The following is an 18,444-nucleotide window of genomic DNA, read 5'->3' as shown; positions in this document are numbered from 1 at the left end:
TTTATCCAGTCATCTTTAGTGTGACTTTAGTTAAAATAAGATTACCGAACGTAGATATTTTTCTAAGATTTCTCTTCTAAAAATAAATTTCTTCTCCCAATAAAAGCAGCAACCTACATTTACATCAGCACCTTTCGTATAAAAGCATGTCTCAAAGTTTTTCACAAATTGAGAAGAATTTGAAATTTATATAGATTGTACAGCACCAAAACAGACCATTTGACAACAACTACAAATTACACTTGTATAGCGTCCTTTATGTCGGAAAGACATCCCAGGGCGCTGGACAGTCAGGTTGTTTTTGGACCCGAGGTGGGGTCAGGAGGGGTGGGAGGGTGGTCAAAGGCACGGTCGAAGAGGAAGGCCTTTAGATGGGACTTGAAGGAGGCAAGAGATGGGGTGAGGCAGAGGAATTGCGAGATAGAATTCGCAATCCCTGAATTGACCTATCTTGTCCGTACTGGTGTTTATTTTCCATGAATAATTGAATTGAAAAATTTTATAGGCAAAGAAGAAGACTGTTATTGAGTTGAGTGCAAGGCTATTTTTTTTAAAAAAAATGAAGTTGAGAGAACTGGAAAGAGACCCAAGAGTATTTTTACAAATTTGAGGCTTTTTAAAAAAAAGAGTCCAATACGATAGTAAGGGTAGTTGGGAAAGCCATCAGACTCAAAAGACATCGAAAAAGATGAAGAGATAATCAGCACACAGTGCAGCCCCATTATAATGTGCTGCACTAAACCGCAGATTTGTTTAGAAGGTGGTTGCGGTATGGATCAGCTCACTGCTCGTGAGTGTAGTCAGCTCACTCGCTTCCGGTGTGCCAGACATTTTTTTTGCACTCAAGTGGCTGACATCCAGGTCACTAGTAGTGCACCGAGATGCTGTTTTCTGTGACCAGTGTAGTTGAAGTGCAACTTGCTATTGTCAACAATAACAACTTGCATTTACATAGCGCCCCTCATACAAGGTAGCATCCCAGACAGATTGTCATTAGGTCTCCTTTGGTAATCTGCCTCCCATCTTTCATTCTGCTTGGCTCCCACTCATTTCTGAAATGTTTGATGTTTTCCTATGTAAGAGCCTGGAAAGGGCAATTTATTGTTTCTCTGCCTTTGTTTTGCAGTGTACAGGACTTATAATAAAATCCCTTTCTTCTCCCCCAAATTGATTTCTCAGCAGTGGTGAGCCATTGTTACTTTGTATAAAGAGGTTATTTTATCAATGAACGGATGGGAATGTAGTGAAGAAGTATTCAAGGTTGAGGGGAGGGGAACGTATTTCTAATCTATTTTTAAAAGTCTTTATATTATTAATATTGATGCTTCTTTCCAGGTGTGAAACTAGAAATGTCATTTGCTTTAGACTGTAGAGTTTTTGAGGAATTGAAGTTCTTGGTTTGTAAAGTTTCCACTTTCTTTCTATTAGATGAACCTTGAAGTCATTTATGGTGACACGGATTCCATAATGATAAACAGCAACAGCACAAATCTGGAGGAGGTCTTCAAATTAGGCAACAAAGTAAGATATCAATGGTGCTTGTCTCAGTGTTGCTGTGTGGTCCACTGACACTGAATTCATGTTCTGAAAGTAGATTGTGGTCCATTTAAAAGGTTTATAGTTTAATAAGGATTTGAATATTGTCTACAAAGATTCATCTGCCTACTAATTGATGACTTGCATATGTGAGTAATCTAATTTATTTCATAATAATATATTTGTATTTAACTGTAACTGTGGTAATCCTAAAGGTAATTTGGCCACAAGCATGTTGTACCTTTTTCGTATACTTTGAGGAGGAATTGGCTATTTTGCCAATTCTAACCAGACACCTTCCTGCAGAAACCTCCCCTTATTCCCATACTTCAAGTGTAGACCACGTCCTCTAACTAGAGCAGTTAGAGAAAGTATAAGACTAAAAGAAAAGACCATAAAACTGCCAAAAGAGCAAACCTGAGGACTGGGAGTATTTTAGGGACCAACAAAGGAAAACCAAAAAGCTCATTAAGAGTGAGAAAATAGATTATGAGGGCAAGCTGGCTAGGAACATTAAGACAGATTATAAGAGTTTTTATAAATATATTCAGAGGAATAGGCTAGCAAAAGTAAATGTAGGTCCATTACAGGCAGAGACAGGAGGAATTATAATGGAGGATAAGGAAACGGCAGAATCCCTAAATAAATATTTTGCTTCTGTCTTCAATTTAGAAGACACAAGAAGTTTACCAGAAATAGAGATGAACCAAGCGGCTAATGATAGGGAGCAACTTAGGGAAATTTATATTAGCAAAGAATTTTTGCTAGGGAAATTGTTGGCAATAAAAAGTGACAAGTCCCCTGGACCTGATGGTTTGCATCCTAGGGTTTTAAAAGAGGTAGCTCATGAGATAGTGGAGGCCTTGTGTCTGATCTTCCAAAATTCTTTGGTTCTGGAACGGTTCCCCTTGATTTGAAGATCGTAAACGTCACAGCACTACTTAAGAAGGGTGGGAAAGAAAAGATGGGGAACTATAGACCAGTTAGTCTGACATTGGTGGTTGGGAAAATTCTAGAATCCTTAATTAAGGATGTTGTAGTGGGATACTTAGAGGATCACAATATGATTAGACAGAGTCAACATGGCTTTACAAAAGGGAAGTCATGCTTAACAAATCTTTTAGATTTTTTTGAGGACATATCAAGTAGATTAGATAGGGGGGAATCAGTGGATGTAGTGTATTTAGATTTCCAAAAGGCATTCGATAAGGTCCCGCATAAAAGGTTGATCCACAAGATTAGGGCCCATGGAATTAAGGGGAATATATTAGCACGGATTGAAGAATGGCTAACAGGAAGAAAACAAAGAGTAGGGATAAACGGGTCCTTCTCAGATTGGCGGGATGTGACTAGTGGAGTGCCACAAGGATCAGTGCTAGGGCCTCAACTATTTACAATCTACATCAATGATCTACATGAGGACATTGAACTTAATATATCCAAATTCGCGGATGACACTAAACTAGGAGGGAGAGTAAACACTGAGGATGACATTAAATAAACGAGATATAGATAGGCTAGGTGAGTGGGCAAATAGGTGGTAGATGAAGTATAATGTAGGGAAGTGTGAAGTCATCCACCTAGGTGGCAAAAACAATAGAGCAGATTATTGTTTAGAAGGGGAAAGACTAGATAGTGTTAGCGTTCAGAGGTGTCCTTGTACATCAGTCACAAAAAGTTTGCAGGTACAGCAAGCAATTAGGAAGGCTAACGGTATGTTGGCATTTGTTACAAAAGGGTTAGAATATAAGAGTAGGGAAGTCTTGCTGCAACTGTATAGGGCCCTGGTGAGACCGCACCTAAAGTATTGTGTGCAATTTTGGTCTCCTTATTTAAGAAAGGATGTACTCGCCTTGGACGGGGTACAACGTAGATTCACTAGGTTGGTACCAAGGATGAGGGAGATGAGTTATGAGGATAGGTTGAGCAATTTAGGCCCCTATTCTCTAGAATATAGAAGAATGAGAGGTGATCTTATAGAGACCTATAAGATTATTAAAGGTCACGCCAGAATAGATAGTGGGATGGGAGACTTTTCCCCTGGTTGGAGAAACTATAACCAGGGGTCACAGTCTTAAAATTAGGGGTAAGGCCTTTCACACTGAGTTGAGGAAAAACTTCTTCATTCAGAGGGTAGTGAATTTATGGAATTCTCTACTCCAAAGGTTTGTAGATGCTCAGTCCTTGAACATATTCAAGATTGAGATTGATAGGTTTCTTGTGGATAAAGGGATTAAGGGATAGGGGGATAAGGCGGGTAGGTGGAGTTAGAATAGATCAGCAATGATCTTATTGAATGGCGGGGCAGGCTAGAGGGGTCGAATGGCCTACTCCTGCTCCTAATTCTTATGTTCTCTGGAAACTATTCCCTGTGTATTGACTTGCTGTCCTTTTTTCATTGTTTTATCTCAGCTCACAATGGAACGTAAGGCCCATCATCCATTATTGTGAATAATAATGAAAATGCAGATCATATGTTCTCTTTCTCTTCCATTAACAATTCCACACCAGGGGAGTTGACTCCTCTATGCTCCTTCAGACTATTTTTGTTCCAGTATCCTATAGTCATCATGTGAAACCTCAAACTTAAACAGATGGGAGTAAAAATTCCATTCAGAACAAAGTGTTGTGTGACTATTATGAGGGGCTCAATAGTGGCTGACATCACCAAAGGCGATGAGCTTATCGCTGAACAAAACCTTAGCAACAGTCTTTCCACTAAACTGAGCAAGTGTTTTTCTCTTAATATACTTTGCGCTCTGCATTGATGATCTTTGTCTCATTCAAATATTTCTAAGATTTTTACCTAGTTTGTGATGGTGAGATGTGTTGTGCCATTAGAAGTTGGGGGGAAGGAATTGGTACTTTCAGGCCAGTAACTTTAATGTAAGCTTATAAGGGGAACATCTTACTATGAATGCATATGGTCTCAAAAGCGATATTCACAATTGAATTAATTGCAACAAATATCAACACTGCGAATGTCAAACTCTAAAGTTGACAAAGTCCCAAAAATGGCAGATGAACAACATGTGCCACTACCCTTGTTTTGCTAACAGGTTAAGAGTGAAATAAATAAACAATACAAATTATTGGAGCTGGACATTGATGGTGTCTTCAAGTCATTGCTGCTATTGAAAAAGAAGAAATACGCTGCCCTGGTTGTCGAGCCAACTGCAGATGGACATTACGTCACAAAACAGGAGCTAAAAGGATTGGATATTGTGAGGAGAGACTGGTGTGGCTTAGCAAAGGAAAGTGGAACGTAAGTAGTTCCATTAAATGAAGTATCTTATCTTTTATATTGCGCTGAATAATTTTAAGTGTGTTTTAAAGTGCAAATCACCAAATTAAACTGAATTACGTGATCACTAACCTTGCTCCGTGTGCTGATAGATTATTCTGCATTTTTCATCACATTTTTCATTTGTCTGAGCTCTCACAACTGTGAGAATTGTACTTTCTGGGAATTATATTTTTGCATGAAGTTTGACAAAAGATGGAACAATATGGCATATTGTAAAATAATTTGCCAAGTATGAGTCTAAACTGAGTGACATTAATAAGAATAGCTGAAGCCCTGCTGATGACAGCAAGTTTGGAGACATTAAGTGGAGAATGACCCAAGTAGGGGTGCCATTAAGTGGTTGTAAAACGGCTAGAAGCTTTATAGAAATTGGGCGGAACAAAATTTCTGAGCTGTGCATTCAAATGTGTATGCATCAGACTCACCAGTAATTTTAATGAATCTGTGTTGCTCTCGATGCGACTATCTTTTGATCAGATTGATATTTCTCGTAAGTGAAACATCTCCCTGAAAATGCTCATGTAATGTTGTGCTGCAGTTCTATGAATCTTTTGAGTGATTCAGCCGTCGTATCACAATGGAACAAATTCTGATCCGCTAATTTTGAGAAACCAGCCTGCACTCATAGTCCTAGCTGACACTCTCTTGCAGTACTTTGGGTGGATTTTTTTAGATGAGACATTAAAATAAAGTTCCATTTTATGGAATAGAGAGATGGGAGTCTCTCCTGGTGTTCCAGCCAACAAATCTTCCTGATTAATTGGGCATTGGCTTTATGGTTATTTATGGGACCTTGCTGTCACAAATAGCTGCAATTTTTCCTTACAAAAAACTAACATTGCAGTAAATGATAGTTTTCGGTAAAACTGAGAAATGTTGATGTGATGAGTCGCCTGACTGTCTAGCGCCTTGGGATGTCCTCCCGACGTGAAAAGCACCAACAGATGTAATTTTGTATTGTATGCTATAATAATGCATGTTCACTCTTGAATGTATATATAATGTTCGTTTGACATGATTAGTACATCATTTTAGCTGTTCAACTGTAATTTTCATTATAAAATACCTAGTGTTGATTTTTTTTTACTGTTTTCTTTGTACTGTAGTTATGTTATCAGTCAGATTCTCTCTGATCAACCCCGAGACACGATTGTGGAGAATATTCAGAAGAAGCTAATGGAGATTAAGGAGGGTGTTGACAATGGCAGTACACCCCAGAGCCAGTTTGAAATTAACAAGGTAAAACACCTTTTTATTGTCAGTGATCTTTGGGTTCTTTAAGAAGTAGGTTTGCTCTTTGGTGGCATTTTAATGCCTACTTTCATTATGAAAACAAGGCTCTAAATTGGGGATTTCCTCAGAATGTGGCAAGATTGCATCAGGAGAAATTCCTTTAATTAATTCAATCAGAATTTGTCTCAAGGCCGTTCGATTCTAGAGGAACCCATGAATGGAATATCATTAATGATGGCGGTTCGCTAATTAATTTTATGAGGCAAATTTCACCCCATTGACTGCATACAGCAAAATGCCATTTAACCAAACCTTTCTTTACCAGTACACACTTTCTGCTTTTCATGAGCTTCAATGCATTTTCTGTGCAGTTATTTCATTTGGTCACTATCTGTGTTGAGGTAATGCCACACAACATTCATAGTTACAGTTACTTGAAATTTTCACTTCTTCAAATGAGCATGCTTCTTGTTTGGCCAAACAGTGTCCCACTGTCAAGGCACTGCCTCTGTTGTGGTCAGCTCAGCTGCCTGAGAATGTAAAGGAAACTTAATGTATAATGTTGTTCAATTCAAAGCATAAAGCATCTCCAGTAGGGCAGCGTTTTACTCTTGCAGTTCGGTTACATTGAAAACCAAAACTATGTTAGAAGTCAATGAGATGCATCCCTTCAGAGAGGGGGGAGAAACTGGAACATGCCTATATCCTATTTCACTCAGTGCTTTCAGAGATTTCCATTAATTTCATGGCACTTGAGCCTTTGAGTGGGAAAGAGTTTTGTACTAAACTTCTTCTAAAAGAAAAGCATGACACATGCGTTTTCATTTGAGCCTTGGGTCCTTCCAACGTGAAAGGCGTTATATAAATACAATTTGTTACTGTTGTTGTGAACCCACTTAATAAAGAAAATCTGCAAAGAACACCATTTTTTTTTAGCTTGAGATGTGAAAGCTGCTAGGAAATTTGCACATCTTTCTTTCACAAAGAACTCAGTATTCCTCTGCCATTGATGTCCTAGTGCTTACAGCGCATCAATAATGGAATCCAACACATGCAAATCATTAGCTGCCTATTGCCTCTTGTATTATTCTTCTACGGTCATTCACTTAATGGCTGTTTGTGGGCCAAATTGGCTACGAAATGTGTAGTCACTATATTTACAGTATATTTTGTGAAGTGCTTTTAAACATCTTTGATGTGAAAGGCGCTTGATAAAATGTAAGGATGTAGAAACCTAAAAATCTACAGCACAGAAGGAGGCCATTCAGCCCAACAAGCCTGCGCTGGCTCACGAAGGAAGGATATGGCTTCAATCTCACTGCCCCGCCTTATCCCCATAGCCCTTCAAGCCTCTTTTCAAAATAGAAATCTTTTTTGCTGAATTTTTTTTACTTTCCTCTTAATTGTATTGGCTACAACAAAGTTTGGAAAAACACTTACGTTTATGTTTTTTTCATAAAAAAGGATGAAATTCATGATGTTTATGATTGTTCAATGTGATTATTTCTGTGCTTTGAAGTAAATTTCCTATTTCTGGGCTGCTGAGAGCCTCTGCCGCACAGACTTAGATTCCTGATTTAAGGAATCAGGAATCAAGAAATACCAAAATTTAGCCATAATCTTCAGTCAAGAGGTTGAGAGATTTAATCCAAATCAAAGAGTCTTTAATTGTGTGTTACGATGCAAAGTTTACCGGGTAAGTGGATGGATAATGGCATTATAAATTGAGAATGCTTTCAAGGTGCCACTATTGCCTTTCACTTTTCTTTGGTTAAGTTATGACATTCTTCACATTTGCTTTTCTCCATTTTAGGCTTTGACAAAGGATCCCCAGGATTACCCAGATAAGAAAAGTTTGCCTCATGTCCATGTTGCCATGTGGATAAACTCTCAAGGGGGACGAAAAGTGAAAGCCGGGGACACCATCTCGTACATCATTTGTCAAGTAAGAGCGAGAAAAATCCCTCACAGAATAATAAATTGATGGTTTCAACAATGAAAGTTGTGTTGATTCATGGGAGGAGAGTGCAGAAAAGGATGCAATATCAACAACAAACCAATAAGGTCTTAAAAGTAAATTTATAGCAAATTTAATGTGGAATAGCGATTTACAGCAGCATTCTAAGGAACCTTAAACGCAAAAATTACAGTATCTCCTATCAAACTTATGTTGGTTTTAGTTCCGCATTGAGCTAACTACCCTAGTGTTAATTACGCAAAACCTCAACTCCACTAATTCCCATTTCCTGTTCTTTCCTCGTTGGGGCAAACTGTAGATGATATTTACAGAAAAGCACTTTGGGATTATTGATGCCTTCTACATCCTGTGAAAAACAAAATTAAAGACATCAATTCATCTTAGACAATGCAATATCTGGCGTGAAGTTGTCTGTGGACTGCTTGGTATTTCTGAGCACCTTACACCTTTAGCAGCAGCATCAAGCTCTTTGAGAAGTCCTCCCAACATGAAAGGCACTCTGCATTTGTAAATTGTATTTAACAAATCATGGAATTTCTAAAATAAATTTTTCAATGTATTTATGAAAATGAGTTGATGTGTGCTTTTTAAAAAGCCTACCTAGCCTTGCATTAGGTGTGTCCATTACTTGGGATTCCGCTGCATTACTATCACCTGTATTTCTGTAGGATGGTTCAAACTTGAGTGCCAGCCAGCGAGCCTACGCGCCAGAGCAGCTGCAGAAACAGGAAACACTGACAATTGACCTGCAGTACTATCTGTCCCAGCAAGTGCATCCAGTGGTGGCCCGAATTTGTGAGCCCATTGACGGGATAGACTCTGCGCTGATTGCTACTTTGCTGGGTAAGTTTAGGTTATGGTGCCAAATGCCAGGTTTGTATAAAGCACCTTGCTTTTAGAGGAAGTGACAATTTCGTAATTTGTATAGATTTTGTTCACTTTCTTCCATGCATCCAACTGGGAGGCTCAGCGTAAATGTATTCCAGAGACCCTCTAATAGCAATCAACACACACACGTAAACACAATCGCTCGGGTTGATATTAAGAGGAGGACTCTTAGTCATCTCAGCTCTGTGACACCTAGATTTGTTTCTCTTCCTTTGTGTTCAGAGTTTGGGATAATAATAACAATCTTTGCAATTGATATGGCACCTTATCATGTCTTCCAGATGTCTCAAAGCGCTTCACAGAAGATACTGTAAAGTGAATTGACTATATTTTGTGGGTGGGTGCATTTAGTGTTACTAAAATAGAATTGTATCTTGATAGATTGCCTGCTTGTCAGCATGCCACCATGAACCAGTTATTGAGAGGGTATGAAAGCAACTAAGGAGAATATTTTCACTCCCTTCCCTGACCATTTGTTTTAAAACATTGATGTGACGTTTACTTATTTATATACTATCTCTTCTCACTCCTGGTTTGCTGCCTTGAAAGTAAATGTTGTGTACCCAGAAATATTTTTTAAAAGGCACTGCAAAGGAAAAATATTGATGAAGGACCTAGATGTGTGTGTAATAATAATAATATTAATAATCCTTACAATTGATATAGCGCTTTGCACGTCTTTAGACATCTCAAAGCTCTTCACAGAATATAGTGTAAAGTGAATTGACTGCATGTTCGTGTAAATTGTTTGCTGTGGGGCAATCTGTATTTAGATAGTATTGCCAATTGAAGAGGATGTTTCCTGTATGAATATTAAGAGTAAGAATAAACTCCTATGTCTACAAGGATTTCAAGGTCCCAGTGAAACTGCAGTACAAAAAGGATATTGGAGAAATCGAGAAGATACAGAGGAGGGCAACTAAAATGATTGAGGGAATGGAGTGACTGGACTATGAGGAGCAACTAAGTAAATTGGGGATGTTCACGCTGGAAAAGAGAAGATTGATAGGCGACATGACTTCTGTCTTTAAGATTCTAAAAGGGCTAGACAATATAGATCATGACAGGCTGTTTCAACGTCAACAAGTAAAACCAGAGGATGTGGCTTGCGATTGAAGGGGGTAAATTCAGAACGATACTACATAAACACTATTTTCAGTGAGTGAATAGTGAACCTGTGGAACTCCCTCGGGAGACAGTTGAAGCAGGAAGTGTTGATTCTTTCAAACACAGATTAGCTAGTTTTCTTTTATGAAATAACATTATGGGATATAGTACATAGATGGCTCGGAACATATGTGCCTGCGACCGCCAGGAAGGTGGAATTCGAACTAGATGGACCTTGGTCTTTTTTCATCTAGCAATTCCTATTTTCTTATGTCCTTATGAAACTATTTCAGGGGTCGGTGTAAAGTCTAACATCAGGATGACTCAACTACAATATGAGCACCAGAAACCCAGATCAAATATAACCATGTACTTTACAGAGAAAGTACACAAGAATTCGAAAGCAAACTTTGTTTTGCTGACAGGATCAGATATTTTAGTTTGGAGCTTCTAGTTTAGAAGACAATGTGATTTACAGGCATCTCAGCTCTGTTCTCCATCCACTATCTTGAATGGGCGTGCCTACAGTCAGTTTCCCCCTCCCCTTGGCTTGACATCAGGCTCCTCCACTGTTAAGCATTCCGAGATGCAGTTCGGCATGAAGGGCACAATATAAATCCAAGTTTTTTGTTGTTGAGAGAACACAATCTTGTGCTGTAAATCAAAGCAGTTTGGGACAGAGTTGTGGGTGGGGGACTGAGATCATTTTTAAAGGCCATTGTTTGCCTTTAAAAATTAAAGAAACTCTGCTGCCCAGATACTGACCTGGACCAAACTCCGTTCCCACATCTCACCAGTTCTGGCCAGGCTCCACTGACTCCCCATCCCCGAATGGATCGACTTCAAGATCCTCATTCTCGTATTTAAATCCCTTCACTCTCTGGCACCTCCCTACCTTTCCGATCTCCTCACTCCCCAATCCACCACCCGGAGCCTCCGCTCGACTGGCACCGGCCTCCTGCTCATCCCTCTCACCCTCCACTCCACCATCGGAGGTCATGCTTTCAGCCACTACGCTCTGGAACACTCTCCCTCAATCCCTCTGCCTCGTCGCCTCTCTCCACTTTTTCAAGTCCTGCCTGAAAACCTTCCTCTTCGACTGTGCTTACGGCCACCCCCACCCCCCGGCTCGGAGTCAGGATCCCCCACTGTTAAGTTCACTGAAACGCTGCCCTGCATCGAGGGCACTGTATAAGTGCACGTTGTTGCTGGTTGAGTCCACTTTTCACCGTAAAATACAATTCTTTTAAATGCTGCTGTTGAATTTCAATGCTCGAATTTAAACATCCAGGTTTGCAAACGAGGCAAAATAAATGGTCCTTTATTGCATTTAGTTCCAAACACAGATATTTGCAATATTGGCACTTACAGTGTGTCCTGTGATTCGTTAATTAACACCATTGAGAATTCCCACCCTGTCAATAACCAATGACATTAACTGGTCCTCTGGGGTGAATGATCTGAACGTAGCACTCTTTAGCTGTCACATTTTCAAAGTATAAACTTTTTGCTGTGTGTATTAAGGGGGAGGAAGAGGAGGAGTGACAGATTATTATTGATGACCAAAATAAATTAACCATTTGGTTTTAGTATAATGCAGATCTGTAATTTTTCATGAACTCGATAAAAATCTGATTTCATGAAGTCTGACGAAACATCTGCAGATAAACCAATGAGCAGATAACTAGAGTTCTACAGTATTCACAAAAGCAGCCTGTGTTGCACCTGCTCTTGATCTGTACCTCTCTTTTCCGGGAGGTTGCGGGCGGGGTAAAGGGAGATAGAAATTGGCAAAGCTACTTGGCTGGGTTTTGAATCACTGGAGTCTATTATGTGCCATGTGAAATCATTTATATTTACACCACCTTACATTTATACCAACTTCTGTGCTATAATCGGTGATTAACTAGCAATATTATGAAGTTAAATTGATCATTCCATCTCTTCCCACCCCCATCCAGGAAGCCAATGATGATTCATCTACAATTTTGCACAGTTGTGGTCCTGGTCAAAATGTATATTTAAGAGTGAAGTACACTGAACAAAATATGGCTTTATATTTGCAATAGATTATCGTCATGAGACAAATTTAAATTGACTGGCTTGATTGAAACCTTAAGTGAATAATTTTGTGGTAAACTGATTATTGCTGAGTATTTTAGCTTTGCAGTGATGTGTCAGATGGGGGAGGCGAAAGAGATCCAAGTTTAAAAAGCAAGTCTATACACTTGAATAGGATTTACAGTACAGTGCCTACAGCTGTCATGAACGCTGTGGTATTCAGCCTATTGCTCGTCTCTAGATGGCAGCATCTGAAGTCATCATTTTTCGCCTGTAGGCCTGAGCAACGTGGCTAAGAGGCAATTAAGAACTATCAGCATATTCCTAGAATAGTTGTGATGGAATTATTTCTGCAGTGAAAACAAATCCCCTGTATAATATCAATTTTATCCTTGAGGGTATTATACAGATAGGCAAAGAAAGAAAAACCCTTGTTTGTATTTTTCCATTGCTTGTTCTTCTTTGCAAGTTAGCCTTCCAACGTGAAAAGCGCAATATAAATGCGCTGTATAAATGTAAATTTGTACTATTATATACAAAGAAGAACTGTACGTTTCAAGCGAGATACAGTGCAGTCAATGGCATTCAAAAAGCACAGTTGCCCAAACTACATTCTCTGCAGAAAATTCCCCACTTGTCAGAATCACCTGAGATTTGAGCTCTGAAGGGATCACTGGTCGGATTTCTGATCCCTTACTCTGTTTACCTATTGGGCTTTGTGGGCATTTTTTGGTGAGATTAGTGAGATGGTGCAAATGCTTCTTTCTATTTTTTCAATTTCCAGCATTTTTGTTACCAAGAAAGTTGGATCTGCAAACATTTTGTTATTTGAGGCAATGCTTTTCTGTACATTCTCAAAGTAGTAAATTCTATATTAAACCGAGGATGTTTGTACCTTTGTCACTGCAGGCAACATCAAATCTGCTCACTGCCTGTTTTCATATCTATTTCTTCCAGGATACTGCATAGTGAAATCATTTGTCACAGGAGTTTAGCATACTTGCAGAAAGCTTTGGTGTAATTCATCGTGGGGGTCTGTGAGGCTTTTCCATAGAGAATAACTAATTTTGGGACCAATAGAAGATTCACAATGTGAGCAGACCAGACAAAGGAAAGCTTAAAAGTACAGCAAAGTAAAGAATGTCTTTGAAAGGTCAGGTAATAAGGATGAGTGAGACCGAGTGCAGTAGCTTCTGAGTATCTGGTTTCAGTAATTATAGTACCTTCCCAGGGAAGAGAGCAGAATAGTTGCTTGATGATCAGAGATCTTATTTGGGTTCAATAAAGGCAGACTGCCTGGACTGTAATTATTCTGGGGCTTCAGTTTACAGTATGCTATCGTGGTGGGTGGAGAGTGTACCTCTGTCCATTCTCTACAATGAGCAGTATTTTGTTCAATGAGCTCATTTGATATCCTTAAGGAGCACTTTCCATTAAACAAATAATTGAAACTATTTGAAAAAGAGCATCTCCCATTGTTTGCCTACAAAATACTGTCACTTTACATTGCAGTAAATCCTGTGAAGTGCCTTAAAATGTCCTTCTGGTGTGAAAGGTGCTCTATCAAATGAGAGTTTTTTGAATGTTCTGGTCAGCAATCCATCAGATGAATTGGTCGTTCACCTCATGGTTTGTACAGGTCATTGTGGCTTGCAAATTGGCTGCCATGTTCACCTACAAAATAGTCACTACATTTAATCACAATTAATATAAAACGCTCTGAGATGTTTCATTGTTGGCATTAAATATCAAGTGCAAAGGTTGTGATTAAATCTGTTTTACTGTGTCTTGCTGAGTGCAAATTGATGACCTCAAGGAATGTGATTTCTGATTTTAGTATTGTTTTTCTCTTCTCCCCACCTCTGGATTAGGTCTGGATCCAACTCAGTTTCGAATTCAACAGCATAAAGATGAAGAGAGTGATGCGCTGTTAGGTGGCACAGCCCAGATTACAGATGAAGAAAGGTATCGCGACATGGAGAGGTTCAAGTTTGCATGTCCGAAATGTGGAACAGAAAATGTGTACGACAACGTATTTGATGGCAGTGTAAGTACTGTACTATACAAAAAAAGTGTTTCGCCCACAGAATACATTGTCACTCCACTTTACAGTATATTCTGTGAAGCGCTTTGAGAAGTCTTGAAGATGTGATGAGGCACTATACCAAATGGAAGAATTTTATGATTATTATTACACCACAGGCGAGTATGAAGGGGCTCTGTTTGCCCTTTATAACATTGATATATGATGTCTGTGGAAACTTGGATAAATGTTCCTCAAGTTTGTTCACAAAAAAATGACAATTTGAATAATGGTTGCATTAGAACGAGAGCAAAACTGTCCGTTTCCAGCAACTTTCATTGGAATTACACTGGCAACAGTCATGCAGTATCCTAGCAATGTACAGGACCATTGTAACCATTTGACTAGAGCCAAACATTTTATTAATATATAAAATAATAAGCCAATCTCGTATTTCTTAAAAGCCCCATCTATCAACTGTTTTATCAAATAATACTTTTGAATTTGCTGATACAAATTGCCTTCAAGGGTAGATTACTCCACACATTCAGCACTCTAACGTAGTTATATCTGAATTGCCTGTTCACCTTCCCTCTAAGTGTTCCTTGTTCTGGATTATTTTGACCATGTGAAATTTTTATATTTTATTACGGCCTTTTTATATTTTTGGGGGGGTCAGTAGGTCACGTCAATGTCATTTCCTGCCTTATGTGTAAAGCAGGAAGTGAGATCAACAGGAATCAATGAACTGGAAGTTGTCCATTTAGCATGAAAAGTCAGCCAGTCGCAGCCGAGAAACGAGCAGGTGTAAGCGAGTAATACAGTACAAAATTGCATTTGTAAAGCACCTTTCACGTCGGAAGGACGTCCCAAGGCGCTGAACAGTCAGGGATTAGACCCCTGCGTGGGTGAGGGGCAGCGGACGTTTGCGATCGCGGAGGGCAGAGAGGGTAGGAGCGTGGCCGAAGGCATGGTTCAAGAGATGGGTTTTGAAGGAGGCAAGGGAGGGGGCGAGGCGGAGAGACTGCGGGATGGAGTGGCAGAGGGTTGCAGAGTGGCTGAAGGCTCGCCTGCCAATGGTGGGGCGGGTGAGGTGGGGGACGTGAAGCAGGCCGGAGCCTACTGAGCTGATGTTGAGGTGAGCAGAGAGGCAGTGGAGGAGGATAGAGTGGTCCACAGTGTCAAAGACGGCAGAGAGGTCGAGGAGGATAAGAAAACAGGGGGAGCCCCTGTTTTCTGTCCACAGATGGACAGAATGTCGTTTGTCACCTTGACCAGGGCTGTTTCCGTGCTGTGGGCAGCATGGAAACCTGATTGGAGGGGCACGTAAAGGGAGTGGCAGGAGAGGAAGGAGTGAAGCTGGGAAGCAACAATTCTTTCAAAGACCTAGGAAAGGGAGGTTGGAGATGGGGCATTAGTAAATGAGCAGGGAACGTTTTTTTTTAGAATAGGAGTGATGACTGCTGCATTTAGGGAGGTGGGAACGGTGCCAGTGGACAGGGAGAGATTGACGAGGTCTGAGAGTAAAGGGCCGACGAGGTGTAGCTGGGAGGTAAGAAGGGGGTAGGGATGGGGTCAAAGGAGCAGGTGGTGGGCTTCATTCGAGTTATAGTGGTGGTGAGAGAGGAGGGGAAGACAGGCTTGAAAGTGTGGAGGGAGGGATGGTTAGTGGCTGGAGTGTGAGGGAGAGATGGGGAGGGCGTGGAAAGGCAGAGGCAGCTGAACAGATCTCGATTTTGGTCTTGAGGAAATCCAGCATCTCCTCACAGTTGGAGGAGAGGATGGATGAGGCGTGAGAGGTGGATGGGGGAAGTGGGTCCGCAGAATAGGATCCGTCCATCAGGCCTTGTCTTATCAATTAAAAGATTTTAACCAACCTTTTAATTCCATGTCCCCTTTTTTTTGTTTCCCCACATACCCTCTTAGAAAATTACTTGGGAAGTAATGTTGTTATCTCCTATTTAAGCATCTCCCTTGGTTCTACCTCTGTGACCTCCTGGGGCAGTGCATCCCACATTTCTCCAACTCTTTGTGCGAAGAAAACTTTTTCTAATCTTGATCTGATCTTTACTTTCAGGCTCATAAAACCAGCACTTTAATTTAAGGTACTGTTACTGGAATAGGACGTACTTGTTAGTTTTATAAATAGACCCTTCAGAATAATTCCCTTGCATGAGGATTCCTCAGTGAAAGTGCCGTGCACCCCACTGACATCTCAAAGTGCTTCCACCAGGCCAGGGATTACCAAACAGTTTTTAGACCGTGACCGAGAGCAACTTTTTCCAGTTTAAAGCAGAGCTCAGCAAATATTGAGGCAGATCGTATAACTAACTACTTACTGCATCCAAATTACTTACCAAGTTAGAATGCCAAGTGCTGGGACAGGTTGCCAGGCAACCGGAAATGTACTAGTCTGCCAGATTCATAAAAGCTGGTCCAGAGAGTAATCTGCTCTTTTCAAAGTGATCTTATTGTATTTTTTGACAATATCTTCTTTTTAAATAAAAGACTATAAATGAGTCATAGGTCACACTTTCTTTCAGTGAAACCTGTGTTCAGGATTCAGTATAACAACCATTCAGTATATGTATCTTGCACTATAAACTATAGACTCACCTGTGTCATTACATTGTGCAGGAAGCATGCTGTCTCTCTTTGTAGATGCTATAAACCCACCATTCCAGCAGTTTATTTTTACAAACCTGGGTGCTGAAACTGATTGCACATCCTTAACTATTTATGTGAATGCTGACCAAGCATTTTACACTGTTTGTGCTCCCGGGAGTGAAACCATTTAGTTCCCAGCTATATAGCGGTGTGGTGCTGCCAGCCAGATTTATATATTGCACTCAATTTGAGACTGTAAAACAGCAAACAGTTGATTTTGGAGTTCTTTGCAATTGGATCTTTTAATAAGGTTTTTAAAAACTGGCATTGAATGTGTGTGGTCTATCGAACGGCCTGAGAGCTTGCAGCAAATCTCAGGAGAGTGAGCCCAATGTGGATCACACCCACAGCATTTATACTGCGGCAGGCAAATTGTGCTGCTCCTCCACAGAGGTGAGGTAAAGGGAGCAAGAGGGATTCTTCCTTGCTCAACCCTAATTTCCCCTCTGTTTTTGGTGATTTTTTGCCAATATTTAAGGGCTGTTTTTTTTAAATTGAAGGGGCCCAGAGTTATTTTCAATCAAACAGAATAAAATACAGCAGGAGGTAATGGGGAATTTAGCGCTTCGGTACATCCTCCTGACGTGAAAGGCGGTATACAAATGTAATTTATTGTAGTTGTTAACATACCAAAATGATAAATTCATTGAAAATTTTAATTTATTTGGGAATAAATGTATAGCATGCGCATTCTGAAACCAACCTCACTTCAATTCCAGGAATACTGATTCCAGCAATGAATACACATCCCAAACCCCACCTGGCTGCTATGCTAATTCCGGGAATATAGTGAGTGGATTCCCAGAGTGGGTGAAGCTGCCAACACATCACATTGAGTGCAAATTCCCGTAACCAGTAGAGCAACCAGATGGGTTTCAGAATGCACGTACATTATCGAAACCGAGTAATCCATGTCCGTGTCGTTTTGTGTATGTGTATTCATGGAACCAGCATCACAGTGAAATAAGTGTTGGGGTACGAATGCGCATAATGTAGACCAACAAAAAATTGTGAATTTGAGTTATAAAAATTGAATTTATGAGAAGAAATAGTTTTAATAAAAGGGTTTAATAAAAGGGTTTTTTGTTGGTTTAAAAAAACTTTGATGGTCCTTACTAATATTCATGTACTGTGAACTTAGTCTGTTGTGATTAAATCATTAAAGATAGCATTATTTTTGGAAGGGTTTTTTTTGCAAATAAAAGTATGTAAAAAGGGAGGGGAAGAGTTTTATCTCAACACAAGAGGTTAAGAACAAGAGAAGGTTGTTTATTTAGCCAGTGTATTAGATATGATGGATTGTTTCATACTATTCCCTATGCTTTCTCCTCAATACCCTTACTTTCCAAATGTCTATCTTTTTAATTATAATAATAATCCTTGCATTTGCTATAGCCTCTTATCACATCTTATCCTGTGTCAATACTCTTTACAGGATTTACTGTTAAGTCTTGCGTATTTGTAGGAAAACACCAATTTACAGCAGTGTTCCACAAAAAGCCATGAAATGAATGACCAAATTTAATTGGGGGATTGTTGGCCAAGATTTTGGGACAAACTCCCTTCACTTTTTTGTAGGCCCTTTAACTTCTACCTGAACAGACACTTTGTTTGTTCAGTATTGATATGAACACTTTTCCTCCC

At 39.8% G+C, this 18,444-nt stretch overlaps 1 protein-coding gene across 1 annotated transcript in view; it reads left to right on the top strand.

The window, feature by feature from the left end:
- pola1 (polymerase (DNA directed), alpha 1) overlaps positions 1-18,444 on the top strand; it is a 189,965-nt gene that overhangs the window by 111,249 nt on the left and 60,272 nt on the right. Inside the window, exons 29-34 of the mRNA XM_042334402.1 lie at positions 1,429-1,521; positions 4,596-4,801; positions 5,950-6,082; positions 7,890-8,021; positions 8,723-8,897; positions 13,982-14,157. Of these exons, the coding sequence (XP_042190336.1) occupies positions 1,429-1,521; positions 4,596-4,801; positions 5,950-6,082; positions 7,890-8,021; positions 8,723-8,897; positions 13,982-14,157 (915 nt within the window). The remainder of the gene's footprint in view (positions 1-1,428; positions 1,522-4,595; positions 4,802-5,949; positions 6,083-7,889; positions 8,022-8,722; positions 8,898-13,981; positions 14,158-18,444) is intronic.

Source organism: Callorhinchus milii, unplaced genomic scaffold (genome assembly GCF_018977255.1).
Source record: "Callorhinchus milii isolate IMCB2004 unplaced genomic scaffold, IMCB_Cmil_1.0 Scaffold4, whole genome shotgun sequence".
Taxonomy (NCBI): Eukaryota; Metazoa; Chordata; class Chondrichthyes; order Chimaeriformes; family Callorhinchidae; genus Callorhinchus; species Callorhinchus milii.
The sequence above is the reverse complement of the archived record's forward strand: the minus strand, read 5'-3'. Positions and strand labels throughout refer to the sequence as shown.